We start from the raw sequence: 13,625 nt of genomic DNA, 5'->3' as shown, positions 1-13,625 counted from the left end.
AAATGATCAGTTGCATGAAATATTAACACAGTGGAACAAGGCTTTTGTACTCACCTTTAGGTCCAATTTTATAAAAAACAAAACCTTAATGTACAGTTTTGGTCAGCCTGTTGCTTAGAGTGAACGAACAGATGCTCGCAGGACACTCCCACGGTAAAATCTCGCCATCTCGTGGCACACACTTGTAACTACAATGATTTAAATTTCTTGGGAAATAATCTTCGTAAAATACGTTTTCATGACTGTGGTTTTTGAGCACTTTTCTGTACTGTCTTGTTTTAAGACTTTATATTTAGCCATTTTCCATGGTTTTCTTGATAACCAAAATCAGTTCTCACGTCTGTAGCTGTGTGCCCAAAATAGTGCTTTTCAGCATCCCGTTTTCTTCTGTTCGGTATTGGCAGCATGTATTGGCATTAAAACGAACAACAAATTGAAGAAAACGTGGCCAAACAACCTTTCATTATTTGACATCTTTTTACTAATTTTTATCCCCTCGTGGATCAGTACTGCTTTTTCACCCTTCTCATTTAGCTAAACAAGGCAGATGAAATTACATTAGCTTTTTTAGTAAGGTGCACAATTACTAGTAGGTCTATATGAAAAAAATAAAATACAATAACGATTTTTAATATGTGTAGTTGTTGAATTAAATTGGTGGTCCACGATTCAGATGAAATGAGACAGGTGTAAAATTAGATAACTTTATTCAGTTTGTGCCAGGTGTACAACAGATGGTGACATTCTCGTTAACTCACACAAATCTGGCTAAGATCTTTTTAAATGTCGTAACTTTAAAACAGCAACATCCAATCACCACACAACTCAGGCAGAATGCACTGTTTTGTTTTTTAACAGTTACATGATTCGACTCCATCCCACACGAGAGAAAAAAAAAATCGGTGAAGGGTTTAAATTTAGATCAAATTAAGTCAAAAAGGAAGTAAAATATCTGTTGTGAGTCGTTTCAATGTGGCAACTGCTGTTACAATTTTTTTTTTGCAGTTGGTCCTTCATCTCATATATGTAGCCTATTTATAGATACAGAATATTTATTTTAACCAAACAAACAAGATTAACATGAAAAAAAGTCAATCGATTTCCTACGGTCGGAAAATAAACAAACACACACACACACACACACACACACACAAAGCAGAGTGCTTTACGGTTGAGGTCCCATTTCAAAGGTTCCAGAAGGGTCGGACACCACACCCAAATGGCCTCGGTCAGCCTGGCCTCAGGCACCAATCAAAAGGAGCGGGATCAAATGGACTGTGCAAGCCTCCACTGCACAGTGCACACTTGCAGTACAAAACGGAAAATGGAAAAGCGGCTTAAAACTGCTGAGAGGATTTTTGTGAAGGGACCAATCAAAGTGTAAAGAATGGCAGCAATCCACAGGGTTTGACAAGATCGTCCGGGGGAAACTGCACTAACTAGCATTCCTCATTTCAGACACGGTGATGATTATTCCTTTTTTTTTTTTCTGGTTACAAGAAGACACACTTGGCTACGACGGCGTTGAAACTCATGCAACGGTGGCCCTGTGGCCGCAAGCAAAGACGCATTTCACACACTAAGCTCTCTGGTTCAGCATGGCTTGGTGAAGATTATTAGAGAAGAGAACAAAGAGGAAATCAGTCTTAAGGACATTAACACTCGGGCACAGGAAGAAAAAAAAAGGGTTATTTGACATTGCAGGATGTGCGGGACAAGGTGCAGAAGGACATCTTGGACCCTCTTTCTAGGAAAGAGAAAAAAAACCTGCTGTAATGGACATTGACCACCAAATGTCGATAATGTCTTCACTTTGAAAGTCGGTGAAGCTGCACGTCGCTCATATTTTTAGCTTCATGGTCGCGATGCCTCTGAGATAAATTAAGTGTGAATGCCCAAAAAAGTGGTTGCTCTACTGTGGCGTGCATCAACATTGATGTTCCAGGAAGCTACGTGGCTTTTTGATTCTGCTTTGTTGTCCTTACTTCTTGCCTGTCCTCTGTCACAGTCATTTTTATTTGCACTACCCTTTCACTTGTGATCAACTTAATTAAACACTCTTATGGCTAGTATAATTATTCCTAAAAACATGCTTTGTACAAATAAAAAGAAAGCCCAGCCTGAAATGCTGCATTTGGTCTTTGTCAGTGATGTGTGTTTTTTTTAAGATATCTTGATAACAACAGTTTACTCATTTTCACAATTAAGAATAATGTTACTCAAGTTAATAAAGGTTCAAATGATTTCCGATGGAAAACCATTGTGCTTAAACATATTAGGGAGGTGACACCTGACCCCCAGACAGAAAACTTCCATTTCTAGTTGCAAGTAAAACAAAATTGAAAACGTCGCATAACAGCTTGATGCATAAAGTAAGGCTGCAACATTACAGTCAACACTTCTAGGCTCGAACTAAAAACGTGTGCCCAAAATAGTGCTTTTCAGCATCCCGTTTTCTTCTGTTCGGTATTGGCAGCATGTATTGGCATTGAAACGAACAACAAATTGAAGAAAACGTGGCCAAACAACCTTTCATTATTTGACATCTTTTTACTAATTTTTATCCCCTCGCGGATCAGTACTGCTTTTTCACCCTTCTCATTTAGCTAAACAAGGCAGATGAAATTACATTAGCTTTTTTAGTAAGGTGCACAATTACTAGTAGTGTGGAAAAGTATTGCGGTGACCGCGCGTGCTTTCTTTCTTGTGCCGTGCGACTGTTGACAAAACGATTTCATCCTGCGCTGCTCCTAACTTGCTGTGTCGTAAACGGAGCATCGTTCACCTGCGATATGCCAATATTTTGACTCCGTGTGCGTACCCGTTTTGCTTCTAGTTGGAATTCCTTTGCCTCACGTTCTTGTCTTGGTGGTTGGCATTGGAGTTGCTCTTCCTGAAACACCGACAAAAAAATGCCAACGAGAGTGCCGTCAAGTGAAACAAATGCAGAGAGAGTGCCGACGGGTACTTACAGAGGAGCCGAGCCTGAGTCGTCGTCTGGACCGCGGCAGAAGAAGAAAAAAAAGGAGGAGAAGGGCAGACAGAAAGAGCAGTCAGTTAACAGCATGTGATTTGTGTGCCAAGTGCTTACCACTCCAGCTTTCATCTTTAAATCTTTGGCAAGGTGACTCCATGAGTGGACAAAGATCGAAAACTCCCGCATGCCCGCCTGTTGCCTCTGACAACACAAACCTTCGAGGAATATATTGACAAACGTGTACAGTCGTATGCACGGCAACGCGCCGATGAAGCTCGTACGGAAAGAAGTCGGAAACTACAGCACAGATGCTCATGCAGTCAAGCAGCAATAAGGGAAGACTGTGGGTGGGATCTGGACGTCCAAACGGTAAAAAAGTCGATACTAACGGTGGCCTGACGACACCACAGCCATGTATGCAGACGGGCTCTCCGCGGGAGCCAAGGAGGGAATGAGGCAGATTCCTTTATGGGATAACAACAGTGGCACCTCCAAAGGTCTTCAAGTTCACTTTGACCAAAATACGCTAATGTGTTCGGAAATGTTAAATTCTCAGACAGTCTTTAATCGGTCACAGTGATTGATGTACGCAAGACTCCTGAACCGTCACCAGATCTCATTCTCGCCAGCATCAAAAGGATGATTTTCTTGAAAGAAGGATGGCGATGTAAGAAAATTGTTACTCGACAAATTGCAACTTTTATCTTGGATTCTAGTCAGCATGGTTGTCCGTCGTTGGCGGAGGTATGAGGGACCGTGCGGCTTGAGTCAGTCGTTTTTTTTTCCGTTTAAGCAAGGAAAAGCACTGAGTGAAGATGTAGACTGCAAGAGCCGGAAATGCTGGCTTGCACGTTGTCTAACTTCAGCGTCTTATTCCCATTTCCACGGACTGATAAGACGCCGAACGCCATATTTCAACGTAAACCGTTGACTTGAATGTCATTTATGCTTTGACACATTGACAAATGCTTGACAACCGCGATGATGAGTGTTGCAACATGCTTTCAGAGTTATTGGTTGCGCCTGAGTTCATTTAATACTTGGATGGCAGTTCATGTTAATGAGATACGTCAGCAACACGTTTGCCGTAAAAGTCAAGTGTGTGTGTGCGCGCGTGCAAGTTTTAGCGTTGATTACTTTTAAAATACAGGGTTTATGATAGCCGCACATTCCGTTTTGCGGTTATGAATCACAAGCAACGAACCAATTTTTTGCTCGTTCAAGAGTGCAAGCCTGCCACAGGAGTAAAGGAGTTTAACGGTTTAGTTTTACATGGTTTTCCATCCGAATATTGACTAATATTAAAGATGAAAAAAAGTTGTGTGGGTGCGACTGAGAAAATCAGGTCATCACTGGAATTTTATCAGTACGGCGGGCGACTGGTCAGCACATCGACCTCACAGTGCAGAGTTCATGGGTTTGGATTCGGATTTCAGCCTTCCCATGTGGAGTTTACACGTTCTCCCCATGCCTGCATGGGCTTTCTTTGGGTCGTCCAGTTTCCTCCCGCATGGTAGGTTGAGTCAACACTCGAAATTGCGTTTGCGACGCATTTTGGACTTTGGAACAAACAACGATTGAAACTCAGCTATTGTAATGGAACTTGCTGCGTTCTACCTTCGAGGTACCACTGTAACAGCCTAATCATGCACGGAGGACAAGATGCACGTTTCATGCAAGCGATGCCGCCGTTTTTCTTCGTCTCGGGTTCCATGTCACTTTGTTGGTCTCGTTTGACTCTTTCTCTGGCTCAGACATGCATTTAAAAAGGCGTCAACGGGGCCAATAAGAAATAAAAGGGAGCTCGATGGGTCTTTGTTCTAAAAGGGCCAGTGAAAGAGTGAGCACATCTCTCAGCACATTCCTTTCAAGAGCTGGTGACCAAGAGAGAAGTTCATTCCAGTTGATCACGCGGCCACCCCAGCTCAACCACTTCAGTCCGTCATGCAGTTTTATTCACTTACCAAATGCAAAATCAGCAGCGAACAGAGAAGTACAAATGTAAAGAATAAAAATAAAAGAATCGTTGTACACACAAGCGGAAACTGAATTGTGAAAATTCTACCAGAAAATGCAAATAATGACAAAGAACCAAAAGACAAAGAGGACTTTGTACTCAATGCATGCAACTACGCTGTGAATATGCAATTGCACTGCGGCGCCAAATTGATGCTCTCGGTTTTGCCGAATTACAAAGGAGGGAAACCACCCCGGAATAAAACAAGATCGATAGGCGACGCAAAATGCACAACGTATAGCCACCAGACACAACAATATTGGGCACGTCTGCACTATTGTAGAGGAGTCAAGACAAGCTGCTTAAAATAAACATAAAAAATCAAAAAATAAATAACTGGCTCGATAAATATGCTTAAATTCCGATTTGAATCATCCAACACTATGTTTGCATCGGCGTAGTGCTGTCCTGCATCATATTTCATCCTGTTTCTAACGCTTATAATGAGCATAATGATAAAGTGATAGTGTCAATCAAAACCTAATTAAAATATTTTTGCAAGGGCAATTTTTTTAATGCACCCCATTGGTCTGGAAGTGTATACCGACTTTAAGGATTTTAGGACTTACGACATCCATTTTCAAAGTGTCACGTACCGTCGGTGACCTCGTCGGGCTTTCTCCTCTTCTCGTAGATGAGGATGATGGTCACAAGGATGATGACCTCGGCCACAATGCCGAGGAAGGGCCAGAGGGCGGCGAGGCGGCTGCGAACGCGCAGGTGGATCTGGTCGGTGCTGGTTCCCATTTCGCTGGTGCCGGAGCAGACGTAGTCACCCACGTCGTTCTCGATGCTCAGGTCGTTGACGGTCAGCACGGTCTTTTCCGGGGTGCTCTTGATCTCATACTTGTCACTGGTACCGTTGATGATGGGCTGAGGCGTTCAACGGTGCGACGACGACCGACATTAATCGTCAATTGCAAGGTCATGGCGTACGCGCCGACAGAGTGTGGCTTACCGTTTGGGCGCCATCTTGAAGCTTGAACCAGGTCCAGTCGGTCGGCAGCGGGTAGCCATGGCTCACGCACACCATCACGCCTTTGTCTCTCTCGTTGCCGTGCTCGGAGTGCTTGTAGGCTGCCACGTGCGGGATGGCTACAAGCGTCGGGGGAAAGGTAGAAGATAACCCGGGAACAATCTTGTGAGAGAATTTCAGATGGAATAAAAACGACGAGAGCCCCGAGAAGAGCGGTTGTGGGGAAAAAGCGCACACATTTTAGAAACAATCCCAACAGGAGGCTTAAATGCTACTTCAAGAAGCAGGTGAAAATTGGGATCTCATCATTGTCTTACTTTTGACTTCAATTGTTTGCTGCACTTGTGGCTCACTCTGGAAGACGCACTCATACTTTCCGCCGGAGCTATGGGTGATCTTGTCCAATCTGGTGGTGGAAAAACATGACAACACAGGATATGATTGGACTCTTCCTCATGTTTTGTAATTGTGGACACTAATGGGTCGCTAGGTGTGTATATTTTAACTCATTCACTCCCAAAGACGTTTTTAAACGTCTTTTCAGACTTGGTCTAGAATTGGCTGGTACTGAATGAGTTAACATCAAGCTGTACATCAGTAATTGCTTTTCCTGATCATCTGTGGATGAAGACGCAACGAAAAAAAATAGATTTACTCTTGCAAGGCAGAACCCCCAGCCCCCCCCCCAAAAAAAACGGACAGTAGCAACATAGAGGAACGTGGACCAAGGAGCATGAATGATAATGACTACGTTTTCAGAGAAGTGAGATATTCCTCAACCGTGGCTTGGAGATATTTTCTTGTCAGCGTTATGAGGTGATTCTTGGCATGTGTTTTTGTGCCAGCCTAAAAAGCATCGGCTTCCAGCATAGACAAATAAATGTCCCACAATGGTGAAACGTGGTTCGCAGCAGCCAGGTGGACCACAGCCATACACAAAAAAGTACATATTAAAAATAAATATGAAGCCAAGTCATCATTCCCTGCAAGTGCAAGTGACAAAAACCAAAATGGTTGGAGTTGCTCGGGTCGTCACAATTGCGCTTTTGTTTGTCTCTCGTGCCTTTTGTCGAACGGCAAATTAAGGTCAGGGTGAGTATGCAGCACCGCTAGCGCAGCTTATCCGTGCTGCCAAGAGCGCAGGACAAGCGGCGCGTCTGCACAGTCCTTCTCTCTGCTAACCAGGGGCAGCGGGTGCCCGACAAAGCGCCCTGCTGCTAATGGAGGCAACAGCGCGAGAAGAGATGAGATCGACTCGGAGGGAATGAAGCTTAGCATTATGGCAATGAACGCCTCAGTCACTCCACGCACGTATGCAACTCACTTCAGAACCGTGCTGTGGCTAGCGGCCGTAGATTTGGATGTCTCGATGACTTTGCCGTTGTGTGTCCAGTAAGAGCCCTTGACCGCGAGAGTGGTGTCGGTCAAATTGCAGCTCAGCACGGCGGAGGTCTGGTTGTTAACCTCAGCGGGATCCGTGATGATGGTTGGCGCTTGAGACGGGACGAAAAGAGGAACGACATTTATTCTTCTCAATTCAACACAGTCTTGAGGATTTAAATGAAAAGCAACTTCAAATTTGAATTTGGTTGTCACGCATGGAATGAGAGACAATGAGAGACACTTGCGTGTTGGTGTAGAGGTTATTTACATAGAACAAATTGAATGTGTATGTGCTTGGAAATAACTGTCGAGTGTGGTCAAGTGTTGGAAATAACATTCAAGCCCTCTCACAAATGTAAACAGTGTAAAAAGGTTAGTGAGACAAATAGTGCGCATGATATTCACGAGAATATGGAAAGGAGGACGTTGGAGAGGGAAACTAATGGATACAGAGGTGAACTCAATAGGAAGGGAGTGATTCAAATAAAAACATGCAGAAGCAAACAAAGATGGCAGAGCAAAGTTAAGGACATCCGATCACATGGGACAAAAGTACTTGTCACATGACGCTTCAGTCAGACTAACAGAACTGTATTGTTCCTCTTCGCTGACTGAAGTAATACGAGTCCACAAGGAGGGGAAACGACTGGGAGAAGCAGTGTTAGCCTCTTCCTCGTCGATATTGTTAAACGGGTAGAATCAGGAATAGGCTACAACCCCTCACGAAAAGTTGATTTACAAGTTATTGTGTTCAAGCAAATAGTTATAGTACTGTGCAAAAGTCTGATGTGACCTTTTTTTTTTCAATCAACGCTAAATCAAGTCACACAGTGGAAGGCAGTGAACTGAACTGAAGAGGCAAAACTGGAGCGCTACATTTGATGCTTGTACATGCATCAAGATCTTCGCCAAAATGTAATGGGTACATTTACGCGGACGTTGGAGCAGGACAAATTTTGTGGAATTCGGTTTTGCCTTTTTTTTTAATGTCAATCTGGCCGTTGTGTGAAAGGGTCGTGAAGCAGATAATTGTAACTGGTGGTGACCTAAAATACTGTACAGAACAGTACTGCAAAACCTGAAAATAATAATAGTGAGGGTGGGCTAAATTTGGTGTCGGGAAATAGCGCCCTTTAAACTGAAACAAAATTACTACTCAGCTGTAACCAGCAGAGGCACTTTCGATTCAGTCACTTTTCTCTTGAGCCAATCAAAGAAATGTCATGAATTGCCCTGCCGGGTGTGAAAAAACACTTTCTGAAGCCATTTTCAGAAACCCAACCTTGTGACCCATATTATATGTAAAAATAAATAAATAAAATCGCACCGTTATCCAAGACTCGGGAAAAGATCAAGGATTAATATCATTTCTAGATCAGGAGCTCGGAGGGTTCTGAGGAGGGGGTGCTTTGCTACGGGGCTGATAAGAACGAAGGGTGGGTTTTGACGAGGGAGTAGGATGTCCAGGTCTTGTCTACTGGGGAGATACTTTGACCCGAGTCTTCCTTTGGGCTTCCTTGGCCACTCACTTTCAATCACGATAACGTTCGCCTGTGAGCGGATCCACTTGATTTTTGGAGTCTTCCTCAGGTCATTGCGGTCGGGGTCATTGGAGGCGCGGCACTCGTACGTGCCCGAGTCGTCGAGGGCGAGGCTCGTGAGGTGAACGGCGCTGGTGGCGTGTGTGACGTACGTGGCGTTTATCTGCACGCGGTTGTCGCGCGCCCCGTCAAAGAGCTGCGTGGCCGTCTCGTTGGGCTCTTGGCCCTCTACGAACCACCACTGTACCTCAGGGATGGGGCTGCCTATCACCTCGCAATGCAGCTCGGCGCTGTCGTCGAGCAGCTTGGTGACGGAGAGGGGAGACTTGATGAAGCCCGCTGCGTTGGCCGGGCGTGTGTTAATAAGAGGTGGTGGGGGGGTTCGAGCAAAGCCGGGTGATTTCATGTATTGGTGATGGAAAAATAAGGCGGTGAGAGAAGAAAAACAGGCAATAAAGAGAAAGGAAAAAAAAAGATTAATAAAACACAGATGAAATGGAAATATGCGAGTAAACAGATGATTTACGCCCTCATACAAGTGAAATTGAACAGTTTCCAAATGGATCGCATACACATTTCTAATTGTTATCATCTTGAAAAATTACAAAATAATTTTTCACATTTGAAATAACAGCAGAACTGTATCACATCATGCCAAATTTCTATATAATGTCATTTTTCGAGAAACAAATGCAGGTCTAAGACTTATTAAGCCCAATTTCAAATATGAGAATATCTTAACACCCAAACACAAAGTAAAGCAACCCACGATTTAAAGCATGCCATGATTTACGTATGGAGAAGCAAAGCAGGTGAGGCTGATATGGAATCAAGAACGAAATGAGCATATTTTATGCACTTGATTGGAAATATTTATGAAGGCACCCTCCACCCCCGTCTGTCTTTGAGGGACATGTGTGTGTGTGAGAGGAGGAAAAGGTATGCATAAAACCAGAGCAATGGAAAATTGTCGACTTCATTCCAACTCCAGAATGTGAGAGAGTCTTGCTTCTAGATTACCAAAGCGGGTTAAGGAGCATCAAGAGCCACCCGCTCCCCTCAGGGGGGTCAATCAAATGAGAAGAAATTCGTTGAAATGTCATTGGAAAAAAAAAAAAGTCAAAAAACACGCGCACAGAGTCAATTCTGTTATTTTCACAGCCACATTTCCAACATTTATCGCAAGAATAATTCCGACTGTCCACTTCCCCACATCTTTTTCTTTGGCTCGTCTGAGGAGGGGGGATAACGTGAGGTCAGGCTTGAAGAGACTGTCTCATTTGCGTGAGCCCCGGACAGCATTGTCACACGACAGGCCGACAGAGCGAAAGATAGACGTCCCGAAAACAAACTCCAGACTCTTCAGGAGTATGGAGCTTGAACAAATGAGGGATCCAACTAATTGGCTTTTTCCAAGAAGGCGGATTAGTGGTGAACAACGGCCGGCACAGAGTCTGTCTGTCGTTGCAGCACGGAACCGTTTTAACCTGAGATGCCTTTGCCACATTTAACGAAGGTTACTTTCACAGTGCATTTTGTGGTAATTCATCAAAAAGGAAATAAAAGCTTACTTTGGCCTGATGAGAGTGTGTACTTAACCACCAAATGAAAATGCTTGAGAAGCATCTTTTTTTTTTAAATTCTACATTAAACACTGTTCAAAAATGTTCAAGACAAAAGCTGATTGTCATGGATTTGATAAACTACATGCCAAGAGACAACCATGGATAATGAACGGGATCTTGAGCACAGATTGCGTGGAGATGCTGTGCACTTTTGGGGGCAAAACTGGCTGTTGAAATGATGAAATATACTGATTTCAATCGGAAGGTGGCATAACAATCTTTGAACTGGCGATGGTAGGTCATCATAAATGATCCATTCTTTTGGGCTGGTGATCGTTGATGTGATGTTGTGGTACAAATTTCACTTTATCTTCCTTGTTTAATGTCAAATGATCCCGAACTCTGGATGTTCGTTGTCTTTTATGGTATGTCTTTTATACCGTTTCCTGCCTGCTCGTTGCCATCGCCCTAAGCCAGCTTAGTCCCTGCGAGCTTTTGAGGCAGAGATTTCACTTCAACCCCTTCTGATGACCAAATGATTCATTTGATTAATTGATGTAGCCCTAATTTCAATGCAGTATAACGTGAATCAATCTTGTGAGCTTTGCAGAAGAGTAAACGGTTGATGTCGGACCGACATTTTAGGTAAAGCTCAAATTTTGGCTGTGCAGTGAAGTGCAAACTTTAGGTCTGCATGCTTTATCTTTGGTGAGAGTCAGTGTTCATATTTCATGAACTGAAGATTTCTTCAGCATTTGGGGAAAGACAAACAGGAGCCGTCCTAGGGCAGTACTTGCAAATATTGACATTTTACACTGAACTCACAAGGGGAGTACAATGTCAAGGCTGCGTACAATAGAGAACAGTCACATCCAGAAGCAAGAATGGAAAACATTGAGATTAACTGACGTTATTTGAACTCGGCCCCCTGCTTGACAGGAGGGGGGTTAACTTCCTCTTCACTTTAGTCCACAGAGGACATTCACTAAATCTGTAATAATGCTGCACATACAAACAAATGTCACCCACTTACTCCAACAATACTCATTCATTTGTGTTAACTGTTTTGTGAAGCGCTTTGTTACAGCTGTCGCTGTTGTGAAAGCGCTATATAAATCAGCATGTATTGTATTGTATTTGATGGGCCAGGTGCATGCATACATTTTTCAACAATACTGCTCAGGCCATTACTGTTTATTGGAATACTACCACAATTTCATCAAGCAATTTAAGCTGCTGCGCTGTCAAATGATAATTAAAAATATTTAACACAATTCACAATAATGACTGAGGTAGATGGTCAGAAAAGACTGCGTTATGACCTACTTTTCAAAACAAAGTTAAGATGAACGATAGACACGATGGGGATTTCTAATAATAGTTTTTGAAATCATTGTAATCCAACTCTTGTAATAGAGAGCAATTGATTGTATGGGAGTCGGAACTAAATCCTCATTATCCTCAAAGTCTTGCAGTTAATGAACAATGGGGGGGGGGGGGGCTGTTCATTAAAAATTCGTACAGCTAATGTTGCCTGCACAGGCCGAGCAAACCCGAAAAACAAATCGACAGGACATACATTACCAATTATCTACTAGCTGACACGACCTATTGCGTAAGCGTCGACATTCCTCGGGGCTATTTAACGACACCCAAAGGGCTACAGTATTTAAAAATGTAAACTGGAAAAAAAAACGTACGAAGGTTTTCTGAGTTGAAACACACCGGGGTCATTGAAACTAATTGTTCTAATGAATTTCACCATCAGCAAATGAGCACAACGTGATGCTAGCCAGGGACGCTACTGGAGCGAATATTTATGACCTATAGGGCGTGGATTTATTTCGTTAAAAAAAACACGCGTTTTGGTATACATGTTCGTTTACATCGATAAAAAACAAACAACCGCTGGCGTAGTAGCATCAATAAAGCAATGAGTTTCGAACCACATAAACGTCGCTCGCGCCGAGGGCAAAGTCTTCCATCTTCCACCAACATGGCTGACCAAAGAGAAGAAGGGGGGGGGGCATCTCTTACCTGTGGACGCGTTCGCCCGCCAACAGCTCAACACAAGGACACCGACAGCCCAAAATAGCTTCATGGTTGACAATCTAGAACGTGTTCGACCACAGGTCGATAGATGCCGTCCACGCCGGGTAGATTTCGGCTGTGTTTGACGTCCTAACAGTTCGAGGCGCCGAAGCAAATGTTCGCCAGCGGAGACGCTCGCCGTCCTCTAGCTGCGACTCACGCCCCACGCCGCACGTACACGGAACGTCACGTAGGGGGCGTGGCCAAACAGTCTCTTTCCTTGACTATACTGATGAAATATCCGAAAGTTCAGTTTTGTCGTACGTTTACGCCATGATCAAAAATCAAATAATATTAATATATTAATTATTAATATATACGTGGTTTTGTAAAATTTCATGACGTCTTTGGGTATTATATTTCAGTCAAGTACTGTCTTTTTTTCCTTTCGGCTTTTCCCTTCAGGGGTCACCACAGCGAATCCGTTGCCTCCATCTAACTCTGTTTTCTCACAGTACTGAAAAACGAAAAATATAATTGCCACAGAAGGACAGTTATTCAATGAATTTGAGTCTGCATTTAAGAATGTGGCAGGAATAACCATGCAAGCACTACAACATGCAAACTCCACATAGGAACAAACTCAGATTTGAACATCCAACCTCAGAACTGTGAGATGAATGGGGTAACCATTTTACACTTTGTTGTTTAAAAGAACATACAATCGAAATCCATTCATCATCCTAGCCGCTGACCTCTATATGAATTATTCATTTAAGCTATTTATAAGAAATGTCATCTGTGCTGTATGTTGCACATACAGCGCATTTGACAATAAAGTTGTACTCGACTTGATTTTAAAAATCTAACAAATGAACATGTTTTACAAACATACATTATGATACATATGAATTATGTCATTATGAAGCTGCTTGACCCAGGTGAAAGGGCCAATCATTAATCGCAGACTGAATTGCATTGTTTAAAGGTTTGAATAGTTAATGTTGTGAAGCCAAGCTATTTTCTCTCCTCATAAAACTGGTCACGTCGATAAGAACACTCCTTTGTAACTGAAGCCCTTTGATGCTGAGAGGAATGATACAAAATGGAGGAAGTACACGCCCTGATGGCCATA

The 13,625-nt window shown here is 43.1% G+C and overlaps 1 protein-coding gene across 4 annotated transcripts; it reads right to left on the bottom strand.

Annotated features, from left to right (window-relative positions):
* Positions 1-690: 690 nt before the first annotated feature.
* Positions 691-12,715, bottom strand: bsg (basigin). Of its 4 annotated transcripts, XM_086115421.1 has the most exons (10): positions 12,497-12,714; positions 9,142-9,233; positions 8,883-9,057; positions 7,295-7,463; positions 6,288-6,376; positions 5,953-6,089; positions 5,591-5,867; positions 2,973-2,997; positions 2,822-2,893; positions 691-1,747 (listed from the first exon to the last, which is right to left on the bottom strand). In XM_086115421.1, exons 1-9 carry the CDS (start codon positions 12,558-12,560, stop codon positions 2,833-2,835), a joined length of 1,089 nt encoding a protein of 362 aa, XP_085971547.1. In that variant the 5' UTR covers positions 12,561-12,714; the 3' UTR covers positions 691-1,747; positions 2,822-2,832. The 4 variants fall into 4 exon arrangements, with proteins under 4 accessions (XP_085971547.1, XP_085971545.1, XP_085971546.1 ...); XM_086115419.1 differs by having other exon boundaries at positions 8,883-9,233; positions 12,497-12,715; XM_086115420.1 differs by having other exon boundaries at positions 691-1,743; positions 8,883-9,233; positions 12,497-12,715.
* Between the last annotated feature and the right edge of the window lie 910 nt (positions 12,716-13,625).

Source organism: Hippocampus guttulatus, chromosome 7, assembly GCF_054856545.1.
Source record: "Hippocampus guttulatus isolate MCC_2025c chromosome 7, RoL_Hgut_1.0, whole genome shotgun sequence".
In the NCBI taxonomy this organism is placed as follows: Eukaryota; Metazoa; Chordata; class Actinopteri; order Syngnathiformes; family Syngnathidae; genus Hippocampus; species Hippocampus guttulatus.
The sequence above is the reverse complement of the archived record's forward strand: the minus strand, read 5'-3'. Positions and strand labels throughout refer to the sequence as shown.

Excerpts from the sequence above, each read along its gene's own strand:
- bsg (XM_086115419.1), bottom strand. The coding sequence starts at position 12,560 with ATGAAGCTATTTTGGGCTGTCGGTGTCCTTGTGTTGAGCTGTTGGCGG. Across the intron at positions 9,234-12,496 it reads GCGGGCGAACGCGTCCACAG|CGGGCTTCATCAAGTCTCCC; the intron begins GTAAGAGATGCC and ends CGGCCAACGCAG. Across the intron at positions 2,998-5,590 it reads GCCCGACGAGGTCACCGACG|ACGACGACTCAGGCTCGGCT; the intron begins GTACGTGACACT and ends GCCGCGGTCCAG.